At 48.6% G+C, this 24,266-nt stretch overlaps 10 protein-coding genes across 10 annotated transcripts; 6 read left to right on the forward strand and 4 right to left on the reverse strand.

Moving 5' to 3' along the window:
• Positions 1-4,144: 4,144 nt before the first annotated feature.
• BDQ94DRAFT_177856 (NDT80 / PhoG like DNA-binding family protein) lies at positions 4,145-7,194 on the forward strand (the record flags this gene model as incomplete). Its single annotated transcript, XM_026773014.1, has 4 exons — positions 4,145-4,386; positions 5,212-5,264; positions 5,344-5,440; positions 5,513-7,194. 4 exons carry the CDS (start codon positions 4,145-4,147, stop codon positions 7,161-7,163), a joined length of 2,043 nt encoding a protein of 680 aa, XP_026627406.1. The 3' UTR covers positions 7,164-7,194.
• A 180-nt stretch (positions 7,195-7,374) lies between these two features.
• On the forward strand, positions 7,375-7,869 carry BDQ94DRAFT_18989 (uncharacterized protein). The gene has a single exon (XM_026775177.1). It carries the CDS (start codon positions 7,422-7,424, stop codon positions 7,746-7,748), a length of 327 nt encoding a protein of 108 aa, XP_026627407.1. The 5' UTR covers positions 7,375-7,421; the 3' UTR covers positions 7,749-7,869.
• Positions 7,870-10,294: 2,425 nt separating this feature from the next.
• BDQ94DRAFT_18994 (uncharacterized protein) lies at positions 10,295-11,237 on the reverse strand. Its single transcript, XM_026775178.1, has one exon. It carries the CDS (start codon positions 11,021-11,023, stop codon positions 10,436-10,438), a length of 588 nt encoding a protein of 195 aa, XP_026627408.1. The 5' UTR covers positions 11,024-11,237; the 3' UTR covers positions 10,295-10,435.
• Positions 11,238-11,816: 579 nt separating this feature from the next.
• On the reverse strand, positions 11,817-12,091 carry BDQ94DRAFT_169342 (uncharacterized protein; the record flags this gene model as incomplete). Its single annotated transcript, XM_026771272.1, has 2 exons — positions 11,817-12,009; positions 12,078-12,091. The coding sequence occupies 2 exons, from the start codon at positions 12,089-12,091 to the stop codon at positions 11,817-11,819; spliced, it is 207 nt and encodes a 68-aa protein (XP_026627409.1).
• Positions 12,092-13,101: 1,010 nt separating this feature from the next.
• faa4 (long-chain fatty acid-CoA ligase FAA1) lies at positions 13,102-16,230 on the reverse strand. The gene is made up of 6 exons (XM_026765815.1): positions 15,949-16,230; positions 15,284-15,799; positions 15,188-15,213; positions 14,728-15,123; positions 13,524-14,668; positions 13,102-13,471 (listed from the first exon to the last, which is right to left on the reverse strand). The coding sequence occupies exons 2-6, from the start codon at positions 15,736-15,738 to the stop codon at positions 13,382-13,384; spliced, it is 2,112 nt and encodes a 703-aa protein (XP_026627410.1). The 5' UTR covers positions 15,739-15,799; positions 15,949-16,230; the 3' UTR covers positions 13,102-13,381.
• A 69-nt stretch (positions 16,231-16,299) lies between these two features.
• Positions 16,300-16,814, forward strand: BDQ94DRAFT_141382 (uncharacterized protein). Its single transcript, XM_026765816.1, has one exon. The coding sequence runs from the start codon at positions 16,325-16,327 to the stop codon at positions 16,478-16,480; it is 156 nt and encodes a 51-aa protein (XP_026627411.1). The 5' UTR covers positions 16,300-16,324; the 3' UTR covers positions 16,481-16,814.
• Positions 16,798-18,806, forward strand: BDQ94DRAFT_141385 (S-adenosylmethionine-dependent methyltransferase). The gene is made up of 3 exons (XM_026765817.1): positions 16,798-17,540; positions 17,653-17,814; positions 17,917-18,806. The coding sequence occupies exons 1-3, from the start codon at positions 17,480-17,482 to the stop codon at positions 18,720-18,722; spliced, it is 1,029 nt and encodes a 342-aa protein (XP_026627412.1). The 5' UTR covers positions 16,798-17,479; the 3' UTR covers positions 18,723-18,806.
• Positions 18,807-19,228: 422 nt separating this feature from the next.
• Positions 19,229-20,912, reverse strand: BDQ94DRAFT_19051 (uncharacterized protein). Its single transcript, XM_026775179.1, has 2 exons — positions 20,408-20,912; positions 19,229-20,331 (listed from the first exon to the last, which is right to left on the reverse strand). Exons 1-2 carry the CDS (start codon positions 20,789-20,791, stop codon positions 19,357-19,359), a joined length of 1,359 nt encoding a protein of 452 aa, XP_026627413.1. The 5' UTR covers positions 20,792-20,912; the 3' UTR covers positions 19,229-19,356.
• Positions 20,628-21,677, forward strand: BDQ94DRAFT_141390 (uncharacterized protein). Its single transcript, XM_026765818.1, has one exon. The coding sequence runs from the start codon at positions 21,035-21,037 to the stop codon at positions 21,314-21,316; it is 282 nt and encodes a 93-aa protein (XP_026627414.1). The 5' UTR covers positions 20,628-21,034; the 3' UTR covers positions 21,317-21,677.
• Positions 21,678-21,979: 302 nt separating this feature from the next.
• Positions 21,980-22,377, forward strand: BDQ94DRAFT_141391 (uncharacterized protein). Its single transcript, XM_026765819.1, has one exon. The coding sequence runs from the start codon at positions 22,039-22,041 to the stop codon at positions 22,237-22,239; it is 201 nt and encodes a 66-aa protein (XP_026627415.1). The 5' UTR covers positions 21,980-22,038; the 3' UTR covers positions 22,240-22,377.
• Positions 22,378-24,266: the final 1,889 nt, after the last annotated feature.

Consider the following 24,266-nt stretch of genomic DNA (forward strand, 5'->3'; position numbering starts at 1 on the left):
TCGCCCCTTTGCCGATATCACCAATACCTCAGCCATCATGGCCGATCAGCAGTATCCTGTCTAGGAAGAAATTTGGATCTTATGGGTCTTTGACGCCCTACCCTTGGACATCAAACCCCCCCGACAGGCTCCATTCAACGTGCTAATGGGGCTTACCCTGGCTTGAAATGCAACCTCCGCCTCTAGGCCCCCCTGGTTCAAGGTTACTATGGGATTCGCGCCGCATCCCGCGGACACATCCTGCACGACATTCGCCCTCCGTCCATTAGGGACTTCATACCCTTATACAGGCCTCCAACAAATGGCCCCCAAATAAAAACCTAGCACTGGTTCTCCACCAATTATACATCCTTGGCTACTTTTTTCAGCACGGTGCATATCACATCTCAACCAACTAGCTTCCTGCAAGCCTGGATGATCATGCAGCCACATATTAATCCTTCACCGGATCAGGAAAGGAAGTCAGAAAATAAGAGGAAAAAGGAAAAGGGGAAAATAAAGCCAATTAAAATTAAGGAAAGAAAAAGGAAAGAAGAGAGAAAGAAGATACTCACGCCCACCCCCACTGGCTGGGATACCAGAGACCACTCTTCCGTATCTACCAAGTATTTTTTTTTTCCCGCTTCAGTTTCGGCGGTCTCCTTTGCCCTCTCACCAATCAGTGAATCCTCTCGATTCTAGAAAACAATGCCGTGTGCTCCCTACAGCAAATGTTACTTCCTCCGTATCGGGCAAGGGTGGTGTGACTGGAAGAAGGTATCATTGTTGCTAGAGCATATTTCCTAACTACCTAACTATTACTAGTACAGCCAAAAGTTCCAACAGATTCGTGTGTATGGGGCGGGCCATGACTACGCACTGCTCTTTGTATTGGCCGCATTTCGGATTCGAATCGTTTCCAAAGCGTTCAAACCCATGTCGGTGAGTGAACAAACCACCATACGGTAATGAGAAAAAAAATAAATAAAATAAAATAAAAAATAACAAGAATAAATTAAAACAACCGTTGGATCGAACATGTCGATCGCCTGATCTCTCATTCATGCAAGAGCTACTGCTGCTCGTGCCTCAAGCACCCGAGATCCTCTTGAGAGCATCCAAGGCCGGAGCTCATGCCTAGAACATGGATTCTTTTTTTGGGTCCACAGTCCCTGTCTGGGACTGTACAAATTTTTACGGAGTACATCAACCGTTCTTCAATGGCCTTGAAAGCTATTGGTTGTCTGCATCTGCCCAAGCTCAGTAGTTATCAACAGTCTCCGTCATGCGACTGGGGTCTGCACGATTCCCGGAGTGATGATCGTCGCTACTAATCCGTTCTAGCACCATTCTAATTTGTTTTGCTGCACTTTGCCGTTCGCCGGGTGTTCACACTAAGGACAGCTGACTTTGCTGGTGATGTTCTGTATGGAGTATGGACAGTTCACCAATCATGCCGCCAGCTGAACCATGTCCAGGTTGGTCTCCATTCTGCTCTTGAGTTTGTGCAGCCTTGAAGTCTGCCTAGACGTGGACCATGGGGATGTAACATGGATTTCAACGAATGCCGTGTCTCTCCAACGGTTTCGACAGGGTCCAAAACTCTTTTTTATTCCTTTCGCGCGCCATTTAGTTGATACACCCATTATCAGCCAGGAAGGCAGTTGCCCACTCCACCCACCAAAACAATTCAAAATATAACAAATAGAGAAAAAAAAAAAAAAAAAAAAAAAAAAAAAAAAAAAAAAAAAAAAAAAAAAAAAAAAAAAAAAGAGAAGAAGAAAGAAAAAAAAGAGTATTCAAAAAAGAGCGAAGCATTTTTATTTTTCTGAAATGAACGGAGAGAGGAGGGGAGGAGTGCGCCGCAGGGACGAAAATGGAAAACGGAAGAAAAACAAAAGAGCGCCTTTTCTATTCGCGCAAGCGTATCCCAAAGGCAGCACCCATTGTAGTCCGTTTCTTTTCTTTTTCTTCTGTTCAGTCATGGATCGGAAACAACAAATGTCTTTGACCCTGGCTTCGACGAAACTCAACAGCAAACTCGTGGCGAAAGTGGTATTCGCTTTCAAGCTTAAATTGGCAACCTGAAGCTCTCAGGGCTTGTGCACAACGAGCTTCTGCAGACATTTCCGCCGCATCTTACCAGGATCGCTCATTGGTCGCCGCAAAGGGGCCAGGCTAGGTAGACAGCGGAGAAAGTGGGCGTCGTGTTGGTGTGAGCAGGAGAAAATACCATGACATGAAGGAAGTGGTTTTTCATCCAACACCCGGGAAACAGATATCAAGCGACCAGATCCCTCGATTGCCGGTCCAGGGCCATTTTACCAGTCAACTGCTCGTTCTGCAGCGCGGCTAACAGGCCTCTGCGACCCATTTCTCCATCTTCTTTGTCAGAATTCCTGATTAATCCACCGAGAGGCCAAATTGGAGCCCTGAGCCCAACAATTATCTCCTTGACGTGGACAAGCGGAACATTGGGATAACCGATATACATACATATAGGGTTGCATCTCAAAATTGAAAGCTGCAGTGGTAGATGCAAAATAACCTTCCTCACTCTTCACTCAACTTGCTCATCATCTGCCAATTGATACATGTGAGTCTGCCATTTTTCATAACATTTTGGATTCTGCACCAAGCCTATGGCACATGCATATCTATCTTCTCTCTGCCCTTGTCTCGCTTCTGACCTCATCCATATTCATCGCTTCTTTTCTTCTTCTTGTACCCTGTTGAGTGCCCCCATCACTATTCCGTTGTTTGAAATGCTTCCGCTGCCACTTGCTCCTTCAAAGGTTCTTGTCTTGAACCCTACATCTTTTTTTCAACCAAGCCACTTATCACCGATCACTACACCGTGGTGTCGGTAAGCTTATGCCTTGACAGCACTTGCTACACTCTATCTTCATTGTAAGGTTTACCTAGCAAGCCGTTGAGAGATCTTCTTCGGCATGGTTGGTGTGGCGAACATGGAACGCTGAGAACCAGTACTTACGGATGCTTGCTATGTTTTTTTTTTTGATCATTTCCTTTCTTTCTTTTCTTTTACCCCCTTCTCTCAACCCCACGGAATTTCCTCTTTTGTTTGGCTTCTTCTATTCTGTCATAGATGAGTTCCGTCTACCCCTCTCTGTCCGCCCCTTTAACATGAACATGCCGTCTACCTCACTGGGACCAAATACCTGATCAGCTACAAGAGCATCGAAGCAGATTTACTTAGTGCACTACTCAGCCTTCGTCATTCTTTAGGGGATTTTGGAAGGTCCACACTCGCCTGTGTTGGATTCCTTTTAGCGGTTACTTGAGTCACTGACGGTGTTATAGAAGCGCGTCGCTATACCAGGGATCATACTATTTTCCATTACCTCCGAACAAGAGCGATAGTGTATGTCAAGGCGCGCGGTTGCAGGTCCAATAGACTACCTCACTAACACATTTCGCTAGCTCTCGCCTTTTCAGCTTCTAGCATACCCCTGTTGGGGCGCCGCCCAAGCCTAGCGCTCGCCGGGCGTACTTTTAGTGCTTTAGTTTGCGTTGATTTCAAGGGTCCCAGACGCGAATCGGTCTCCTGCGTCTAGCTTGCTAAGCCAAGATACCCTGGTTCACTGATCTACCTTGTCTTTGAAAATCTTTTTTACCGGCAGCTTGCTAGTTGACTGTCGCAAGTTTGCAAATGAATCACTGTGAGTGGGCTCGCTTCATTTTAGTACTGTTGGGGACTGGGTTTTGTCACGGGTATGGTTTTCTTTATTACCGCCATTCTTTCCAAGATACGATCTGAGGAGCGGGCTTTGCACTCGTGACCTGATTGCGATTTGCTTCTGACAGGCGATCTACATCCGGGGTGACGTTTATTTCTTCCTTTTCGCATCTCAAGCTCTTCTACTTGGTTACACCATTTCAGGCGCTTCGTTCCTCTGGTATTATAATGACATCAGGAGATACTGTTTCCTTGGTCGACAGGGATGGGGGTCCCTATTTCATACCGGTCTGATCAGATAATTTGCATCCTTTCTTTTTTCGTTCTTTTCGGCTTCCTTTCTTCTTCGCATTGTTATTGATACGTGCATCTGATACTTTCGTTCTACATCTTTCTTTCCTTCACTCAAGTATTGCGCTTTGATTCTCTTCGCTCTCGAATGGGACCTGGCAATGCATTCTAATGATGAGCTCTTTCTTAGCAACGCTCCTGCAGAGCACCTTTCCACTGGACGGCCCGATAAACACCGACGGGGACTATACAGGGACGTCAAGACCTTTTTCAAGTTCGACAGGCTTTTCCATGGATGAGGAGGAAAATATCCGAAGGGGCGGTGCTGTTGGCCACCCGCTGGCGCAGCCAGTGTCAATACCAGCTACCAACGGCCTGCGATACAACACACAGCAGCCTGCGATGCAGGAGGTACCGTAAGTTGTCTTTCAATTCGGACTGCCCTTGTGCTCCACTTGGCCCGCTTGCAGCCACTAGTCACAGCTTCTCCCTTCTAGTCCGAATAACCTGAATAGTTGGCCCAACGCCCTCGATTGATTTATTATTCTTTATTAGTATTGCTGTTATTATTATTATAATTCTTATTTTTTTTTGGCTATTCCTTTTTCTTTTGTTTTTCTTTTTTATTTCTTCCTTTTTATTAATTTCTTCTCACCTCTCACCTCCTACCACCCCCTACCCTTAATTATTATCAAGATGATTTTATTATGTGTTGTTGACGCTAATGATAGTGACGGCAATCTTGATTATTTCTGAATATTTCTGATTTACTTGCTTTGGCCCTGGGGATGTCAAGTGGCTCTACATTCTTATTCATGTTTTCCTTATTTGATTTTGTTTCCCTATTTCCCTTTTTTCTCTTTTTTCTTTTCCGTTTGAGCGCCTATTTCTCATCATCCATTTTCGTCATTGCTCCCTTCTTTCTTTTTTTGAATTTATTTTATTCCTACTTTCCCTATCCCTTTCTGTGAAAGTGCCATCCTTAATGGTCTATACCAAACTGCTGCTTGCATGCGTCTACCAGCTGCTCCCTGGTCGCATTACCGAATCTTTAGCATACCCTCTCGCAAATGATGGCCGCACAGCTCGTCGCTGGTTCATTTATACATGCTGTATGGTCGTGATGCGTTGGGATCCAAGCGTTCTATATCTTGTTTTTCTTCTGCTGTCACCCTCGATGATTATTTTCGGCATAGACCCAGCAGATGCAACAACATACTGACCTGGGTCCGTTCTTCTAGCTTTCCGACGTCTCCTACCTCCATCCTCATGAGCCCTACTGACACATGCTCTGGTTCGTTTTCATTTATCTCTCGGCATTCCCAACTTCGGCTAATATGCGCCCTCCATCATTATGGTGCGGTGTATTACAGAAACATTCTCTCCTTCGTCGAACTCACTGTTTACGCATTCTTCAGGAATGTCATACGATAGGATGTCCGATTACAGATCCCATCGGGTGCCCCCACTGTAAGTCTGTCTCGATCTTTGATCCTTGGTTGACATGCACCGATTGATAAGAAAACTTTGGGACCTGTACAGCCAGCCGCCCGCCAACATGTCACCCAGCCTGCAATCACAGGGGACAACCGTTCCTGGAAGTACCTCCATTATGGGGCGAAATGAAGGGTATCCGGGAGCGTACACTCTCCATCGAGGACCGTTCCAAGGGCCTCTGACAGGTCTTGGGGAAATCAATAGGATCACACCCTTTGGAACAACGCCTCGAGGTGTTATCGAGGGCACTATGGATCGACCTCCGAGTGTGTACATTGGATCGGGAAGTATGTTGATGGATGCCGTCCAACAACGCTTGCCACAACCAGTTGCCGATGCTCCTCCGTTCGGCGAAACTATGGTGATTCAACCGGTCATCTCCGGTGCCCAAACAATCAATCCTGAAATACAAGCCAAGATACATAAAGGTTTCTTCCAGGTCGATGATAAGTGGACGTGCTATAGACGCAACTATTTCTCAGTCTCGTGTTCGTTCACGTTGCAGCCGTGGGCAAACGCTCCACTGTATGTGAAGCTGTCCGAGCACGGCCCAGATCGCATTATAAAATTTGCTATGTCTATTTCCGCTGTAGTGAATCAACAAGTCGGGGAAGTTCGAGAATTGGTTCAACACACCCCCAAGCGGGACAAGCAATCGGAAAGAAAACCGGGGAAGGTCATATTGCAACCCTCTCAACCTACGCCTTTGGTTCTGGGCCATGGTGCATCACCAAACAGCAGTCAACATGGGTTTTCGTTGGCCTCGCAGTCGGCTGGGTTGTCGCTGGATTACAATAGCTACCCAGGAGCGGGCCAACCTTCACAACCGCCAACCCAGCACACGTTTGAGCGGATTCAATTTCAAAAGGCGACGGCGAACAATGGGAAACGGCGAGCCCAACAGCAGTACTACAACCTAGTCGTTGAACTCTACGCTGAGGTCGCCAGTTCCGTTCCAGGTACCGAGACCCAATGGGTCAGGATTGCCAGGCGACTTTCGCATCCAATGGTAGTCCGGGGCCGGTCTCCGGGCCATTACAAAGACGGCCGCCGCGATAGTTCGACAAGCATGGGCCCCGATGGAGGGAGCGGTGGCTCTGGCGATGGAAGTGGAGGGGCTGTCCTACCTCCGGGATTAGGACAAGGTGCACGGTCTCACTTGGCCCTCATGCCGTACGACCACTCTCAGCGCGGTGGGCCACATTACGGTCGAACAGATTACCATCAAATGACCGCACCAGACCAGTCACCGCTAAGCGAGAGTCCGCACATATCGTCGTCCTCGTCATCGGCGTTTGATATTGGGCTCATGAATGACAACACCATGGATCCCATGGACTCGATGAAAAGCTCGTCCAGCATGGATACCTATCAGGACTCTAACTACAGCGTTATGAACAACCGAAAGCCGGAAAGCCATTTTCGCCATCAACCGCCCTCGTTCGAGTACGATTCCGTATCCAAAACCAGCGAAGAGACGGGCCATGGGTTCCCCCAGCCGTATGAGTCGATGGTATCTCTGGTGACGAGTAATGACCAGCATGAATCTCCGCATTACCTGAAACATCCCCCTCGGCTGGCTTCTCACCTGTACCAGCACTCTAACAGTAGTGGCTTTGACCCCGTCTATTCGACTCGCACCGCTGATGGTAGCTCTTATGGTCGATTTTCCAACTCCCAAAGTCTGTGCGCTTAGCAGGTCTTTGGTCGTTTCCTTTCCCTCTCAGTCCCTGTGAGCCCTTCACGCATTTCTCTCGTGCTGTGTGTCTGTCACTGTCCATTTCTTTCCTCACTTACTTTACATTCTTTACTTTCTATCATCTTTTTGTCATTTCTTCTATTTCCCTACCTTCTCTTTTTCTCTTTTCCTATTCCGTTGTTTCTGCAATTCTTTCTCTATGTGATCCAAACGCTTTTGGGACGCTTTCCTTTCATTTTCTCGTTTTACCTGTTTATGAAGCAGGAAAAACTTGCCCCAGATGAATTGTTCTGTCCGGAGCGCCTGACCCTACGTTTGCCGAACTGCGTTGGTAGCTCTCGACGGACATCCGATGATTTATGCGTGCCTATAGACTGCGAAGCTGAGCTGACTTGCCCTCACTCCCATGTTGACAGAAAGTTGAAATGGCATTACCACGGTGATGACTCCTTTTGGGGATCCTTGTACACCGGGTCTTGTTTCATTCCCTTTGCTTTTCCTTCGCCCCACTTTTATTTACTTTCTTGTTTCCAGCCTGTCAATTTCCCTTTTCTCCCCTCCCCTATCGCAACCCCCTATTGATGCTGCCTCCGGAAGGACCAAAGGGAGGATGCATTGCTTCCATTCCCCGTTTACCAACAGACGAGGCCCAAAACATTTGAGTTTCTACATGTAGACGAGACCTGAATTTTCCTATTCGAGCAGGCGAAAAAAGCAAAAATAAATACCATTGACTATTTTCTTGGATTAAGCAAGTCTTTGATGTTAGAACAAAGTACCAGAGAATTGTCTTTGCAGAGATAAGGACCGGCAGGGAGGCTGAGATCGAGCGTCTCTCCTAGAGTGGAGAATTTCATGACCAGTCGAGACACAACACAATACAATACGACTAATAGGAGAGATCCAAGATAAGTAATAATTCGCATGCAAGACCCAGCCTGCCAGGGAGAAGGATTATGGTTCGCCGGGGAGGGGGTAATAATTGGTTACTGCCGGGGTAGAATTTTCTCCGATATGCTGCCCTACTTGGCCCAGCCAGGTATGCCGCTGTCAGGTCAATCCAATCTAACTAACTAACCCTGTTCGCTGCATGCGGAGTGGGCGTCTTGGACCAGAACAAGACCCCCCCCCCCCCCCCCCCCCCCCCCAATGCTAAGAAAAAAGTAATATGGAAGGGTACGAAGGAACCCAACGAAGCAGATCTCTCATATTCTTCCTAAACGGGAATTGAAAGTACAGATAGCATATTCAATGTATTAATGAGAGAGGGGGTCGGAGAAAGAGGGTGTTGGAGGGTAGGAGTAAGACCGGGTAAGGGACAACCGATTGAGACCCGAGACTCTTAGTTATGCAGTATGCCGTAATTGATAGATGATCGATAGTACCAAGATTAGTAGATGATCATCATCATGCTTCCAGCTCACAGCCGTGGCAAATACCGCGGCAAACAAGAGAACATTTACTTATACCTACTTGAGTGAGAATCATCAGGGAGAGGATCGGAGGGAGGGGGAGGGTGGAAGGGGAGACTGGTAGTGGTGTGAGAGAGAGCAAGCCATTAACGACCCCCGAGCTGCCTGGATCTGATCTCAGGCCAGATGACGAGGGAAGATCGACGGAGACCCCGAAGCTCTCCCATCCGTTTCATTTGTTCTTGCCGAGTTTGGCGGTCGGTCACCGGCAGTCATTGGGGTGTTGGTCCCTAGTAAGTAAATTGGTGGCAGACATGCCTAATCGGTACATACTACTAGTCGTAGTAGTAAGTAAGTAGTAAGTAGTGGATGAATGCTGAGATGGAAGATCGATGGATGGATCGATCGTTTAGTTTACGGTTAGTTTCACTTTTAGTTTACTTTTAGTGGACTTTTAGTTTACGGGGAAAGTTTTCCTGGGGGTGGAGTTACTATCGGTACTACCAAATACTCTTACCGTACAGACGCGCTTGCCCCGAAACCAACCCACCAACACACACTTACTTCCACTTGCTGGCTCACTCCATACATACTCCAGAAACTCACATACCCCCTCCTGTACTTCCTCCTCCTCCTCCTCCTATCCCACATACGCCGCCAGACCCAGCAGGAATTAGAAATTAAAGAACGGAAGAATAATAAAGGACTGCAATAACTGACAACATGCTAGAAGCAATAGAGCGAGAAAAGGGAAAGAAGATATGGCCAATCACCCCCTTCTCCTTTTTCCCGCGGCTTTTCCTTTGTTGCCGATGTGCCGGGGAGGGAAATGGGATCATTTTTCCGTCTCACCGGCACCATCCTGGCTGGCTACTGCTACTAGACAGCAGACTCACTAGCTCCTGCTCTTGACTACTGCCTAGTCACGAACTAACTAACTATCTATCCATCTACTAGGTGAGCTCACTACTGACTTGCTAGTTGGGTGGCCAGTTCATCCACTATACATACAGCACGCAAAGGTGCCCCGCAGAGAATAAGTAATTGTCCCTGAGCATGGCTCTTCCTGCGAACATCATCATCAGCCGGTGTCCACCTCAACATCTCATCCATGTCTCTCTGTTGCTTCCCGCCTTTTTTCGTGGGCTCCATATTGTCGCGCCACCCCCCCCCCCCCCCAAAAACGTCAGAAGTCCCTGGTCCTTCCATGGCTGCAAGTGACGGCACTCGAGCGACGTCAAAAGGAAGATGCAACTAACGCGACGATCATCCCACCAATGCGTTCCATGATCGACCGGGCATACATTAGGCCGCTGATTTAATCTCGTTAGTGAGCGTGCATGGTTCTCTCTCCCCTTTTAGCGCCTCCCATCGATGCTCCCCCATCGCGGCGGCAAGTGTAACTAGTCAACTGGGCTCTATCCAGGATATCCAGCCTCCAAGCCTTCGGGTACAACTCCTTCGCCATGCGGCATGACCACTCACTCTAGCGCTGACGGGCGCGTCTGTCTGGTTGAGCCACTCCTTCCAAACCCTTGGGCCTCTCGGCACGTTCCGGAGTCATCCTAGGCCGACTATTGTTTCCCTTGGGTCCGGATATCAGCCTGCAAGGACTACACCGTCGCCGTTCTTTCGGACCCGATAAATTCTAATCTGCCGGTCCTTATCTCTCTCACTCTCTCTAGTGATGCATCTGCATCCATCTCATCGGGAAAAAGAAACGCGAAAATCATTTAATTCATACTACACAACATGTCTCCTTCCGTCGACCATCAAGGCGCCATAAGCAGCAGCCCTCACCCCCAACAGATCTCGGCAGCTTGGAAATCTTGTCCGTCCCAATAGGCTATGCAGGATTTAAGCAATGATAGACCATCTCACATTAACCGGACACGCTTCACCTTTCCAGTGGTTTCCGACCTCTGTAATTCCCGCAGGCGGGGCCCCGATGGCTACCAAATACTCAAGCATTGCTGAGGCAATATTGGCTTCCCTAGAATGGCCCACCATGCACGTCGTACAAGGGAGGGGGGTGAATGACCCGGGCAAAACTGATGGGGCCAAAGCCTTGCAAGCCACAGAAGGCCTGGTAATTTTGACCGACAGAAGTACGGTCTGGTAGGGGGCGGCCAACGAGAACGCCGCAATGTCCCTTTGGACAACTCTCCGGGTCGTTGTGCAACCGTTGCATCCAATCTGCGTCAGTTTCACCGCACCAACGTCAGCGCCCAACGCAATGTATGAAACTTGTCGACTTGCCCTTTTCAACGGCCAGGGCTCCAGTCGCTGCCACTTCCATGCACGCCCCCTACTCTTCCCACGGGCGAGTCGGTGGGATGCAACCCGCCCCACCCATCTTCCTGGAGCAGTCGATGTCGCAGATTGGGGCCTTCGGAGTCTTGCATGCAATAGCCGAGCAGTATCTGAGTCAAATAGGGCCCCCATGCTCGTCTGTATACGTCAAATGATCCTGGGTTGCTGATCTCACTCCGTTTGGATTCTGCTCGGAACCTGAGACCATGGTCCCAATTTCGATTTTAATTTCTGGAAACAGAAGTTTACCAGCCATGCGAGCCCTCTGTTGAGTGTTGACAAGGCTGTATTGTCGTGTCAACATTGGTCTTCCATGGCCGACCCCCTTTACGAGCTGGTGAAGATTCTGACCCAGACAAACCTTCTTGCTTTCCGTAAACTATACCCGGTCCCATCACCCTGCACTGAGCTGTGTGGAGATTGTCTCATTTCCTTCTCTCGCCCTTTACTCGCTCAATTGCTTGCCTCGACCCCTACAAGCATCGGCTAACTGCCAGCGCAACTCTCTGGGTTCTTCATGGGCTCGTCAGCTAGTCATCTCGAGACCTCTCCCGACATTGCATGCATGAAAATTCTGTTCCACGAAACGGCCTCCGGATGTTGTGTCCCGCCAACAAACTTCTGACAAGGCTAGACACACGACAAGAAATGAGATCTGGCCCCCCCCCCATCTCCTGCTGCAACTCGCCTAACTCTCCTTTTGAATCAAATCCGCGCCTATCTGCTTCTGCCTATTTTTATTCTGGCTTATTCCTGTCCCCAGCTTCAACTCGCAAGAACATGTGAATGTCGCCTATTGGTGTTTCAAAGTAACCGGTCAAGGCGGCCTGCACCTGCGATAACCAAATGTTGGGCTGCTGACGTCTCAATTCAGACCCCCAACCTCACTGCCGTAGCCGACGGTACCCGCCTCCATCTGCATCTCCTACTTTGCATCTTTCTCGACTCTCGATATCCGGACAGCCAATTTCCGATCCAACTCCTCCTGCTCCTCCTTCGTAGGCGCCATACCCATAGCATTTTCCACTTGCGGCGAGACCCAGAGCCCAATAGACGCCCAGGCCATCACGCCGATTCCGAACAGAGCTCTCGTTTTAGGCGAGAGGGACCGATATGAGCTGTGAGGTGCGTATTTCCCGGTCAGCGTAAATCTATTTCCTCATTAGATACGTAAAAGATTACCCACCTCCAGAACGACATCCTTGTAAGTGTGAAACAAAAATGGTAAGTACACGAGAAATAGATGTTATAGGAATGTAATTAGGCACCAGGTAAGAGTTTCACTCGACTGTTCTTTCCAGTCCGGAAGGTTGCGAATCGAGCTCTCCGGCAGTAACTTGATTTGAATACGAACTAGTCTCGAAGCGGTTTAGTCAATTTACGTCCGATTCCGCCTTCCTATTATGTCTCAATCAATATAGCGCCAGGAACCATCGAATTAACGAAATGACCTGTATCTTCTTCCCCCTCTTTGAGACACATCAGAAAAAAAAAAATAAAAGAAAGAAAGAAGAAAAGAGTCGATCTGACATGTTACCCATCACAAGAAGCATGCACTGCATGTATATCACTCATCAGGGTAGAAACTAAGATTTCGGCAAAGAGACGTATATCATAGATCAACTCTACATACTGTAGTTCTCTCAGCAGATAAATACTACTTAGTTAAGTTAATCAAGTAAGTAGTACTTGAGTCATATCATATACCATGATGATTCAAGAAGTCATTAATTGATTCATGCGTGCAATAGCCAATAGTAACTACCGGCTCTGTGATATCTACCTAGGTATCTACCTATATACTATCTTGCATTAGGGGGAAAATTGGCTATTAGTACTAGCAGATATTAGAAGAACTTTCTATATCTGCAGAGGATATACTCCGTACTATGTAGCAGATAGGGACTTTTTTTATTGTTATGGAATATGGAATGTTCTATAGAGGATAGATACATAATACTGGTATGTATGGTACGAGTCAATCAATGGTTTGAAAAGTAATATGCTTTTAGCGAAGCTATTATAGCAAGTAGATAGAATGAGTACTAAGCTAGAGTGTTTTGAAGATAAGGAAAGTGGTAGAGATAAGAGACAGTGTGAATAGGGGATGAAGCTAGGACATACCCATCTATCTATTGACTGATCGTTTGGATTTGGGCTTTTTGTCTGCCCGTACAGCTGCTACCAGTAACTTACGGAGGAGGCACGCATGAATGAAATGATGAATTTTATATGGCATAGACACCGGGATGAGTATCACATCGAGCGTTAGCTAAGCTGAGAAATACACAAAGAAAGGAGAGAACATGATACATGTATATCATAGAACAGAAAGAGAAAAGAACATCGAATTAGCAGGATCAAAACATAATGCGAGCACAACAGTTGCTGAGGGATATAGAGGATATACTATTAAAGCAGGCATAAGATATGCGGCTGATCGAGATGAGATGAGGGTTCGCTGTCGCGGACTTGGATGATTGGTGGCGTTTATTTCTTGCCGTAGGCACGGTCGATGTCCTCCTGGAAGCGGTTGAGGATCTTCTTGCGCTGGAGCTTTTGAGCGGCGGTCATGAAGCCCTGTCATTTTGTCAATACATCATTCATTAAGGGGGGATATGTATAGACTCACGTTTTGAGGGGTCCACTCCTCGTCGGAGAGGACAACACCGTTGATGATCTCAATACCCTTCAGACCACCGGCCTTACCAGCGGTCTGGAGCTGCTTGAGAACAATAGACTTCAGCTTCTCGTTGTGAACGAGAGACTCCAAAGAGTCGCCCTCGATACCGTTGTCTTTAGCCACCTTCTTCAGGGTGGCTTCAACGGGGACAATGATAGCGACAGGCTTGTCCTGATCTTGGGCGGCGTAGACGCAGATGTTGCCGACCACGGGAGAAGAGCGGTAGATGGACTCGAGCTTCTCCAAAGCAATGTATTCACCGTTGAGAGTCTTGACCAGGTTCTTCTTGCGATCGATGATCTTGAGATGGCCGTAGCTGTCGAACTCGCCAATGTCACCGGTCTTGAACCATCCATCATCGGTGTAGGCCTCCTTGGTCTCGTCCTCGTTCTGCCAGTAGTTGCTGCTGACACTGCCTCCGCGAATGTAGATTTCTCCCTGAGGGGGAGTGTTCTTCGTAAAGTACCCAGCATCCGGGAAATCAACAAGCTTAACCTCGATAGAGGCGGGGATTTCACCGAGCGCGTCAGGGTTCCAGGCCATGGGGTCGTTCAGGGCACCCATGGCGGAGGTTTCGGTCAAACCGTAGCCGCTGATCATGGGGGCAACGGCCATCGACAGGAACTTTTGCGTGTCCTTTGAGACAGGACCACCACCGTTCATCATGATCCGTAACCGGCCACCAGTGGCTTCCTTGAGCTTGCGGAAGGCCACAGAGTCCAGGAACCAGGCACCCGTGTCAGCGCCCGGGAATCCAGCAGTCATGAGGAAGTTCTTGGCAGACATGGCACCCCAGAAAATGCTCTTGATGAGGAAGTTGTTCTTGTTCAGGTTGTTGAGCACACCCTTCTTCACGGACTCCCACACAGCCGGGACACCGACCAGGATGGTGGGCTTGAATTCGCGGATATCACCCTTGCAGTTGCGCATGGAAGCGTCAGACAAGGTGCGAGGGTTGCCGTAACCCATGGTACCACCCCAGAAAAGACAGAGGTTCTCGAACATGAATTCCAGAATGTGCGCTTGGGGGAGGTAGGTGAGGAGAGCATCCGAGGGACCAATGTAAGGGCCGACAATCTCGTGGATACCGGCAGCTAGATAGAAACTTGGCGTTAGCGGCGACTTGTCAGGGGCATTCCATATAGCAACTTACTTGCGGCGATAACGTTCGCATGTGTCAAAGAGACACCCTTCGGGGGACCGGTAGAACCAGAGGTGTACATGATACAGCAAAGGTCTTCAGGAGCCGGGGGGACAGGATCAACGGGGTTCTCTTCACCCAGCTTCCGCAGCTCCTCGAGGCTCATGACGTTCAGGTAGTCATACTCGGACTTGAGACGATCCAAGTGTTCCTTCTTGGGCTCCTGGTCGGTGTTGTAGATGACGTGCTTGATGGACTTGACATCCTTCAGAACGTTGGCCACGGAAGGAATGAGAACGGGATCGCAGAAGATGGCGGCGCTAGACGTCTGGACCAAAGAGTGCTTCAATCCCTCCTCACCCAGGGTATCATATGCGGTGACAATAGTCAAGGACTGAGATGCGGAACCTGTTTACCAAGGATTGCGATTAGTTGCAGACCAATGAGCCAGGGTAGAAGTTTGGGCACAAACCGTGTGACATGGCCAGCCAATTTGCACTGCGGAAAAAGAAAAGAAGCAACGTCAGCATTCCTCAGGTACTCCAGCGAACCTCAACTGAAGACTCACCTAGTTGCGCCGTAAAGGTGAATCTTGTCGGGCTTCTCCAGACCGAGCTTTCGCAATCCACAGCCGAGCTCAAGGGCCAGCTTCTCGTATTCGACAAAGCTCTTGTAGCTGTAGCCACTCATCTCAAAGTAGGTCCACTGCTTATCGATCTCCTTCTCGACACCATCAACGATCTTCTTGACCTTCTTGTTCTCGACATGGGTCTTAATCAGGTGACGGGTTCCAACTGCCTTCGCATTGCCGTAAACACGCGCGGAGCGGCGGAAAACATCGTAGGTGGTTCCGACATCCTCAGCCGGGCGTAGGATGAGGCCATCCTTGGCGGCGGGCAGTCGACGAGGAATGGTCTCGCCCTCAACCGGCTCGTATCCAGGAGCCTCTACGGAGAACGGAGGCTTCTTGTACATGCGCGGTTGGATGCGAAGCTCCTGGAGCTCCTTCTTAGACATCGGCATCTTGGTGGGACAGGACTTCTAGACGGATGAAACGGAAGGCAGGATCTGTAGGGGACTTGGTCTGTCCAACAAAGAACGGGGTGTGGTGGTCAGTCGATGTTGGAGAATTTGAGTTCGGTCTGATCGAATACGGTAATGGAAAAAGCAACAGCACAAGGAGGCGGGAGCCAAAGGAAGAGGGACGGAGCGCAGAACTCAAAAAGGACTCACGGGAGTGCACAACCACACTGACGAACTCCAAACCGGGGGATGAGGTTGCAGGTGGAGCCTTAGCAAGAAACACAAGAACCTTTCAAGGCGGGCGAGATTGCGGGGAGGAAACACGGGCGGCAGTTGAAAAGGGACCCGGATGAGATGGGGTAAAAAGGGAGGAAGAAGAAGAGGGGGATAGAAAGGGAAGATGGAGAAGAGGAGGTAGCGGAGGAGGAGGAGAAGAAGAAGCAGCGCCAGAAGAGGAGAAGATGAAGCTGCAGATCGGCAATGAAGTCAGAGTATTTGTTGTGGCTGGACGGGAGGTCAAGGCGGTCCCAAGTTGCTTTCTGGCTCTACCAAAGCTCGGGCGTCTCGTCCGCCACCTCCGACTACGATGACGGATAGTATGAGTCCCTTTTTGCGATCCTTCCCCTGCACATCGTGTTCCTTGGTTCTATCTATTGTCTTATTTTTACTTGCGGTTCGGTCTGACTTCTCCGCTCTCGCAATGCGCTATAATGGTTGCGATCGTGACAACACCCTACCTTGAGGCCACGACTACTGTCCGTACTAGCACCTCCTCTAGGCTCATGCATCGTCTAGATCGGTCGGGAACTTGAATGCAACATCAGAAGTACTAGCCGCGGTCCAGCACAGCCGACAGCTTCAAGGTTCTGACACACGGGGAGAGGAGATCATGGCGACAGGAACGGGGCAACAGCAACGATGGAGCTTGTCATTGCTGCCACGACATGACAGTAAGCAGACTATCTACGTACTAGATCACTACCTATAGCCAAGGAGAGATATATGATCTAATTGAATCCACAATTCAGAGATTCCCGCCCAGGATGACGGCATAAGAAGCCTCTTGAGTCAAAGAGATTCGCATTTCATGATTCAAGAAAAGCGATCGGAAAGTCTCGGTCGCGGGCTAAGCCCAGTTCCGCTTTTGTTGGGATTTCCACCACTCACTATGACTATCTATTAACGAGCTATCTAGGAAGTACTCAGGCGCCAGACATCCAAATCAGAGACTATTGACAATTAACTTTGATCAGTTCTACTGCAGACACACCTCCACGACCTCCTTCATCCACTTATGCATCCACCCCCTTATGCAGTCGCAAGCATACATGAATAACGTTAAGGATCTCTACGGTGTGACTGAACTTCTTCCCGCCAACCAATCAGACTGCCGGCCGTTACAATGCTGGAAAACTTCCCGCCGACCAGAACCACCGCAAATTCGGTATCATCGCCAATCCTTCACCCATTGCAAGCCCTTGTGCAGTCAAAACCTCAACTGGAGCTGAAACAGTCTCCCCTCTTTCCACATCCTGGTTGATCTCTGTTGCACAACGCCCGCCACTGCAGAGGAAATATTCCGATCGACAGAGTACATCGCTACACAGACTAACCGGGACAGCCAATATCAGAAGCAAACAGGCCTCTTCAAGGAAGTGGCAACTGAAACACAAAACATATACCCTCTGTATACCTAGTAGACGCTAGACAGACAGACACACATATCTTATCCCAAGATACCATGGATTCAATTACAAACTTCCTCGCCACCATCGGCGAAGAAGTCGAAGATGCAGAAGAGGGTATGTCCCATGCTCGATTGATAGTACCATCATTCATGAGCGTGTATACCTATAAGCAACCATAAACCCGTATACTACATATAATAACCATTGGCACCAAAATAAAACATAGAATCCTTCCTCCTCTTCTCCCAAGACATCCCCTCCGCCAACCTAGGCTTCGTCGACTCGCGCGCCACAACCATCGACCTCACCATCCACGACCAAGACTATACCATCCACCAATCCCCTACTCTGTTATCATCTTCCAGAGCAGGCGGCACAACCGGTGCAGGTGAGCCCGTGTCCATAAATCCAATGATATCCCCTCCCCAGGATTATAATGATGACATGAAAAGCATCAAACTAACCAAAAGAATGATATGACATACAACAGTCCTCTGGAAAATCACTCCCCTCATCGCAGAATGGCTCTCCAACAACACCACAACCACCACCAACACCAACAAACCCAACCCCCTCTGGACACACAACATCCTAACCCCGACCTCCACAATCGTCGAACTCGGCAGCGGCATCTCCGCCCTCCTGGCCCTATCCCTCTCCCCCAAGATAGCGCACTACATCGCCACAGACCAGGAATACGTGCAGAGACTATTCCGGCAGAATCTGGACGAGAACGCCAACACCATCACCACTAGGGGAAGTAAGTCCAAGTCGGGGAAGAAATCCAGCAAAGCTTCTTCATCCTCAGCAGCACGGAGATCTCAACAGGGAAATGGGAATGGAAATAGCAGTAATGTGGTTTTCACATCCCTAGATTGGGAACTAGATGTTGCGGACTCACTTAAAGAGAGTTTGGGGCTGTGCACAGCCACCGCTAGCAGCGGTAATGATGGTGAAGAGGAGGAGGACGAGGACGATAAAGGCTTCGACGTGGTTGTGTCTTGCGACTGTATCTATAACGAGGCGTTGGTTGCGCCGTTTGTGCGCACGTGTGCGGATTTGTGTCGGTTGAGGCCGGTGTATGCCCCTCCTGTTGATGGGGAGAGGTCTAGTGGGACGGGGAGGACGCCGACGGTGTGTGTGATTGCGCAGCAGCAGCGGTCGCCGGAGGTGTTTGAGGCGTGGTTGCGGGAGACGCTGAGGGTATTTCGGGTGTTTCGGGTGAGTGATGAGATGTTGGGGGACAAGTTGATGTCGGGGTCGGGGTATTTGGTGCATGTGTTGGTTTTGAGGTAGATGTCATCTGCGTCTAGGTTAGGACTATGGGGATGATATCTACCTGAATATGAAGGTGTAGGAGGATAAAGATGAGCTGAGTGATATGTCTTTCATTGACTATGGACATGGCCTGAATTGTGGAACTTCTTGAACAAGAGCTTCGTGTCTCTCAACTGCATACGTCCCCGGCCAGAAGCTGAAGATCAGCTGTGCGTGTATAAACATCCCAAAGCAGTATGGACATTCTTGTGGGAAGCAAGAGCAAGAAAATAACAGACACAATAACTGTGTACCCGGGGATAAAAGATATCTTTCCTTGACTGCGGGGGTTGTAAAGGGTATAAAATGAGCTAGTGATCGGAGACATCCGGTGTGAATATGTGATCGGGATGGGCATGTGTAGAAGAGAAAATCCCCATCAACCCAAGCATACATGGAAAGAGGGCCAATCATTGAAACAATTGTAAGACATTACATTATTAATGAACGTGCACAAGGGCCACCCACGAATAGAAAAGAGGGTATTGACGCAAGAGCTGCATATAAACAGAATCTGAAAGCATGCTCGTACTATGCAAGGTGAGAAAATGCAAGTTTTGCCTCGTCACAGGCCAACGCAATGAAATAACCAGTAATTATGTATTTGTATATATTACTTTGCCTCGGTTGTATCTTTAGGTTGAGTATTTTCTTTCTCGTTCTCATGTGGCCGAGGGAACTCGGCCTCGTCCTTGATCGAGGGCTTTTGATCCGGGGACGCCTGAATGGGTGCCTCAGCCGGCCGAGGCGGGATTGAGCTTAGTCGCCCCCGGGGTTCATCCTCCGGGTCGCGATCGATGATCGATGAAATGGATTGTTTAGTTGAACCGTTCGTTCTCGGCACTGGTATTTGCTCCGGCGCCGGAGGCATAGTCGCCGGCGGCGCGGGCAGTGTCCTCTCTGAGGCCTCCGTTTTCACGGGGACCTCCCGACTCTCCTCCTCATCCGATGCAGAAGAATATTCCATCTCCTGCTGATATCCTTCACCGTCTGCGGGACCCGATTCCAGGCGACTTTCTTCAGTAGATGCCCGGTTCACGGTAGCTACTGGCGGTAGAGGAGCGTTGGGATCGAACACAATTCCGCATACCTCGAGTGCCCGGGACTGACTGCCGAGGCTACGATCCTTGTGCTTTTTGGTCAAGTGGCACATGAAGCCATGCAGCGTCACAAAATCGGCCTTGCCGCAGCCCGTAACAGGGCATGTGAGATACACCAAGCTCCCATCCGACGGCCGCTTCCAGAGCGCCCGTCCAGAAGGATCATGCGCCGCCGGACGTCCGTGTCGCTCCCCCCAAGCTTCAACGTTCTTTATGGTATATTTTTGCTTCCGCCTAATCGACGTGGCACCGGTAGGATCATGGTGAATGTGTTGCGGTGGAGGATGGGGCGGTGCCGCTTGTGCTGGCGGGGGAATTGGACGAGGCTCCGGAGGGCTCTGTTGCTTGAAGAATGCAAGGGTGGTCGCTGCATTGGTTTCCGATAATCGGCGAGGCGGCGTTGGTCGAAGCGGCGGAGAGTCCAGGCTTGCATTGAACCCCAGTCCCATCGACTCGCGCTTAATTCGTTTCCGTTGCCTACGCAGTTCCTGATTTGTAGGCAAAGAAGTCCATGTCAGAGTTGAAACGGGTGGGAAATTTTATATCACAACCTAATAACCATACCTCTTCTTCGGCTTCAGCATTTTCAGTCATCCTACGAAACTCCTCGTCCTCTCGCTTCCGGATGGCGAGAAGATGACTACGGGCCGCCATGCGAGCCGCCTCTTCATGTTCCAGTTGCCTGAGGCGAGCCTCAATATGATCTATCTGAAATGGTTGACCTGGCGGAGCAGGTGCAGGCGGCCCCTGTTCCTGCAGTGGAGGGGGATGGAAAGGACGAAATTGATGATGGGCAGGCATCATATGTTCTGGCGGGATTGGTTGCGGCGGATTCATTGCGATTGGATGGAAACGGGGGAGGCTCATGGTGTTGACATGATGCCCGGGGGCACCTCCGTTCATGCCATTTTCGTGCACAGATGCTACAGGAGGTGCTGCAACTGTCATGGTAGAGGGGACTGAAGAAGAAAAATCCAGTCAGAGAATTAGTTGATCGAATCTACCGCTTTTGAGTTCTGGCATGCACATGGAAACTTTGTTGAAGAGTGCAGATGATATGACTCCGAGGGGGGGGGAGAGCGGAAGAAAAAGCAGCAGGAAATGAGATCTGAGGAATAGCTGAATAAGATGAAAGAGGGGAAAGAGAGAGGAACGAAGGAGTACAAGTGTAAGGCAGGGTGAAAAAGGGAGATGCGAGAAGGAGTCGAAGGAGAGAGGACCAAAAGGGAAGAAGTTTATGACTGGATGATAAGAAGAGGATACAATGGGCTAGTTGGCAGAGGGAGGGAAAGGCCAAGGCTTCGCGGAGATGGAACAGAATGCGTGGCAGATGTAGAGTTTGGGGTATTGACGAGAGCAAGTAGCAACAGAGAAGAGAGGGACTTACACTTGCAGCAAATAATCAGAAGAATAGAATGTCAAACGCAGCCAAGGACTACTTCCACCAAGCAGAGAAGAAAAAGAGGCCGCTAGTGCGATGCACCTTGCCCGTTTTTTTGTGTTTTCTCTCACCAGGAAATTTCCCGCGGGTTTTCCCTCGAATGTCGATGGCGATGGTTGTCAACCCACTAGAGTTGAGGGACAAATGCAAAGTGGTTAACGGCTAAGCAAGGGATCCAATGGATTGAAGGAGGAAGGCAGGCAAGACTGGTGTCAGAGTGGTGCCTGTTGAGAAGCGCGCGCAAAAGAGATAGTCTAGCGGGCAGCGATCCTAATGGAAGGTTTGCATGAAAGTTTAATCCAAGGGGGAAAGTAAAAGAAAAAGAAAAGGAAGAGGGAAAATAGAGTAAAAAGGAAAAGAAAAAGAAAAAGGAACAAAAATAATAAATTTAAGACAAGCAAGAGAGAAAGAGGGAGAGAGAGAGGGAGAGATACTAGTCAGAAGAGCGAGCGAAGGCGAGAGCAAGATTGGAATCACTGGTCAAAGTAATTAAACCAGATCGAATGGGACAGCTCTAGACAACCACTAGAGAGGTACGCTAGCAGCTAATAAAACTAGTCAATAGATAGTAAGTAGTGACTTTACGGTCAGTTGGACCTTGGAAACAAACAAGTCCATGGATAAAGTCTGGGACCTGCAACAGCACTAGTGAGCTCCAGTGTCAGATGTAGTAATAATTGACAATAATGCCCATAGTACGATGTAGTACAGACTGCACAACTTGTCTGGTTCATTGCCCGTTTCTGCAACCTGAATGGAATTCCGACTTGTGGGATGGCCGATTGAGATCCATCTCTTCTCTGTTAGTTTTCTTTTCTGTTCTTTTCTTTCTGTTTATTGTTTTACTTCTCTTTTCTATCATGCTTCCACAATCTCTCTTTTCTTTTCTTTTCTTTTCTTTTATTTATTTGTTCATTTATTTAGTCACTCTGAAATTAATTGGTATCTTGCTTGAAATAGATAGATCGATCTCAGATGAGGAGTAGTACCAAAAGTAAGTGGTGGTCTTCGCGCCATCCCTGAAAATGATCCATGGGCATCATTGTAATTACTCACTCACTTCCTCACTGACTTATTAATATTATTATTATTCTGTGCCAAAATCCTTCAGTCCCCCGAAAATCATGTCTCTGTGTTGTACACTAGCCTGCCCCTCCGATAGAAATCCACTACTGTCACACTAGTGACAAACACAAACCAACCCAGTAATCTATATTAAATTCTATTATTTATCGGATCCCCCCCGGTCCATCTGGGATCTGAGATGTGTACTTTTTAGTTGTCTGCCGGAGCAGAAGCAAAAATGTTCTGTTTAGACCAGGGTCGATATGTACCTTGACCATAAAGGTAATGCGCCAACATATTAACTTTGACATGATCTCAACAATCCATAAAGAAACCTGGACGATGGCATATACTGTAGAAGTTTTTTCCCCATTTACTAGGGAATTATCGAGTTAAATGTACCAAAAACATTCTGTGGCCTTTTCGTGTCATCAGTCCAAGAAACAGTTCGTAAATTTTTTTTTCTCATCCCCTTTAGTTTCCCTTTGTTCACTTCCAGTTTTGTCTGGAGTTGGTAATGTTTATTTTTAGCTACTAAAGGGAGTGACCAATGAGGACCGGCTGATCTACTACTTGTTTGTAACACAATTAAATGAGAAGGAAAGTAGAAGATCATGGAAGATCGGGGGTTTTGTGCTCATGGCCAGAGTGGATTACAAGGGTATTACAGCGTGTCAAGGTTATCAATTTCTTTTCGCACTGAAGATGCCGAAGTTCCCCAACCAGCTACGTAGACAGGGGGGAAGTTAATTGGAAAAGAGCAATGAGAATGGTGGGAAAAAAGAAAAAGGTCCCCGCCCTGAATACGGGAGAAAATGAAGACGAAAGGAGGACACGGGTTGGGAAAGGGCAAAGATTGGTTCGCTGGGTTGAGTGTTCCAAGGGGCAAATGTGAAGGAAAGTGGGAAGATACCCGCCTTTCCAGTGGAAAAAGACACACACACACTACTGTGGATTCCTGTGGGATTGGATCCATGAGGGCCAGCCAGGGCAGTTCAGTCCTTCATCCACACCCACTACACAATAGTAACAACTACTAATAAATAATGATAATAATTATAACAACAATAAATAATCAACCGAGCGGGGCATCCCTCTCATCCTCCCTCCCACCCACAAACACTTGACTGGATCATTCCTGGAACAGGTACGTTATTAGTCAACACGGTGATCGACAAATGATGGAAGGGGAGATTTTTCGCAGCCAGACGCAATTAATCCAGTCTAAATAAATAGACTCGTTCCAAGTGGTTCTCAAATTAGGCTGGACGTGAGGAGTGCCCGTTTGGTCCAAGTCAGGGCAGAAAAATGGGGCGTTCCAGCAAGAGAGATCCAGGCTTTTGAGCCTTTTGGTACCAGCCGAAACAAAGCAGAAAATAACAGCTCTCATCAGAGGATGTTTTGCCAGAATCATCTGTGACACAGATTGATTCATTAGTCACAAGTTATCCTGGAGACGAGGAATGACTCCGTATGAATCCACCTCATGGTCTGTCAGATTGGCGAGCGTTGTTACCAGCCATGTCAGACCACAACTGCCAGGATCGTCATCTTCTTCTTCATTGACCAAAGAACTGCAAAGGATTTACTTACTTGCGTTCTAACCCCCCCCTTCGTCTCGTCCACTTACCCTCCATTCAGTCCACTTGCCAACCTCCATAATAATTTATTTCTTGCGCCCACCCTACTGTGTAGAAGAATGAGAGATTCCTTGGCCAGAGCTCCTCACTGCATGTGTGTACATCGATGATTTGTTCCTTCAGCTGCAACGCTCCTGCAAGTCTCCCAGCGGCGATTGGTTGCAGCTGGGGCTTACTGCCGATAAGAACCAAAGTACGTCCTGCACTTTCTCCCCATGCCTACTACTAGTACTTACTCCTATAACTATTAAGTACCCAGTAAGTAATTAAGTAGTAA

This window comes from Aspergillus welwitschiae (genome assembly GCF_003344945.1).
Source record: "Aspergillus welwitschiae strain CBS 139.54b unplaced genomic scaffold BDQ94scaffold_12, whole genome shotgun sequence".
Classification (NCBI taxonomy): Eukaryota; Fungi; Ascomycota; class Eurotiomycetes; order Eurotiales; family Aspergillaceae; genus Aspergillus; species Aspergillus welwitschiae.

Excerpts from the sequence above, each read along its gene's own strand:
- BDQ94DRAFT_141390 (XM_026765818.1), top strand. The coding sequence starts at position 21,035 with ATGCGAGAAGGAGTCGAAGGAGAGAGGACCAAAAGGGAAGAAGTTTAT.
- BDQ94DRAFT_18994 (XM_026775178.1), bottom strand. The coding sequence starts at position 11,023 with ATGGGGGCCCTATTTGACTCAGATACTGCTCGGCTATTGCATGCAAGA.
- BDQ94DRAFT_18989 (XM_026775177.1), top strand. The coding sequence starts at position 7,422 with ATGAAGCAGGAAAAACTTGCCCCAGATGAATTGTTCTGTCCGGAGCGC.
- BDQ94DRAFT_141382 (XM_026765816.1), top strand. The coding sequence starts at position 16,325 with ATGACGGATAGTATGAGTCCCTTTTTGCGATCCTTCCCCTGCACATCG.
- BDQ94DRAFT_141391 (XM_026765819.1), top strand. The coding sequence starts at position 22,039 with ATGGAATTCCGACTTGTGGGATGGCCGATTGAGATCCATCTCTTCTCT.
- BDQ94DRAFT_19051 (XM_026775179.1), bottom strand. The coding sequence starts at position 20,791 with ATGACAGTTGCAGCACCTCCTGTAGCATCTGTGCACGAAAATGGCATG. Across the intron at positions 20,332-20,407 it reads ATGCTGAAGCCGAAGAAGAG|GAACTGCGTAGGCAACGGAA; the intron begins GTATGGTTATTA and ends CCTACAAATCAG.
- faa4 (XM_026765815.1), bottom strand. The coding sequence starts at position 15,738 with ATGCCGATGTCTAAGAAGGAGCTCCAGGAGCTTCGCATCCAACCGCGC. Across the intron at positions 15,214-15,283 it reads CACCTTTACGGCGCAACTAG|TGCAAATTGGCTGGCCATGT; the intron begins GTGAGTCTTCAG and ends CTTTTTCCGCAG. Across the intron at positions 14,669-14,727 it reads TGCGAACGTTATCGCCGCAA|CTGCCGGTATCCACGAGATT; the intron begins GTAAGTTGCTAT and ends GTTTCTATCTAG.
- BDQ94DRAFT_141385 (XM_026765817.1), top strand. The coding sequence starts at position 17,480 with ATGGATTCAATTACAAACTTCCTCGCCACCATCGGCGAAGAAGTCGAA. Across the intron at positions 17,541-17,652 it reads AGTCGAAGATGCAGAAGAGG|AATCCTTCCTCCTCTTCTCC; the intron begins GTATGTCCCATG and ends AATAAAACATAG. Across the intron at positions 17,815-17,916 it reads AGGCGGCACAACCGGTGCAG|TCCTCTGGAAAATCACTCCC; the intron begins GTGAGCCCGTGT and ends GACATACAACAG.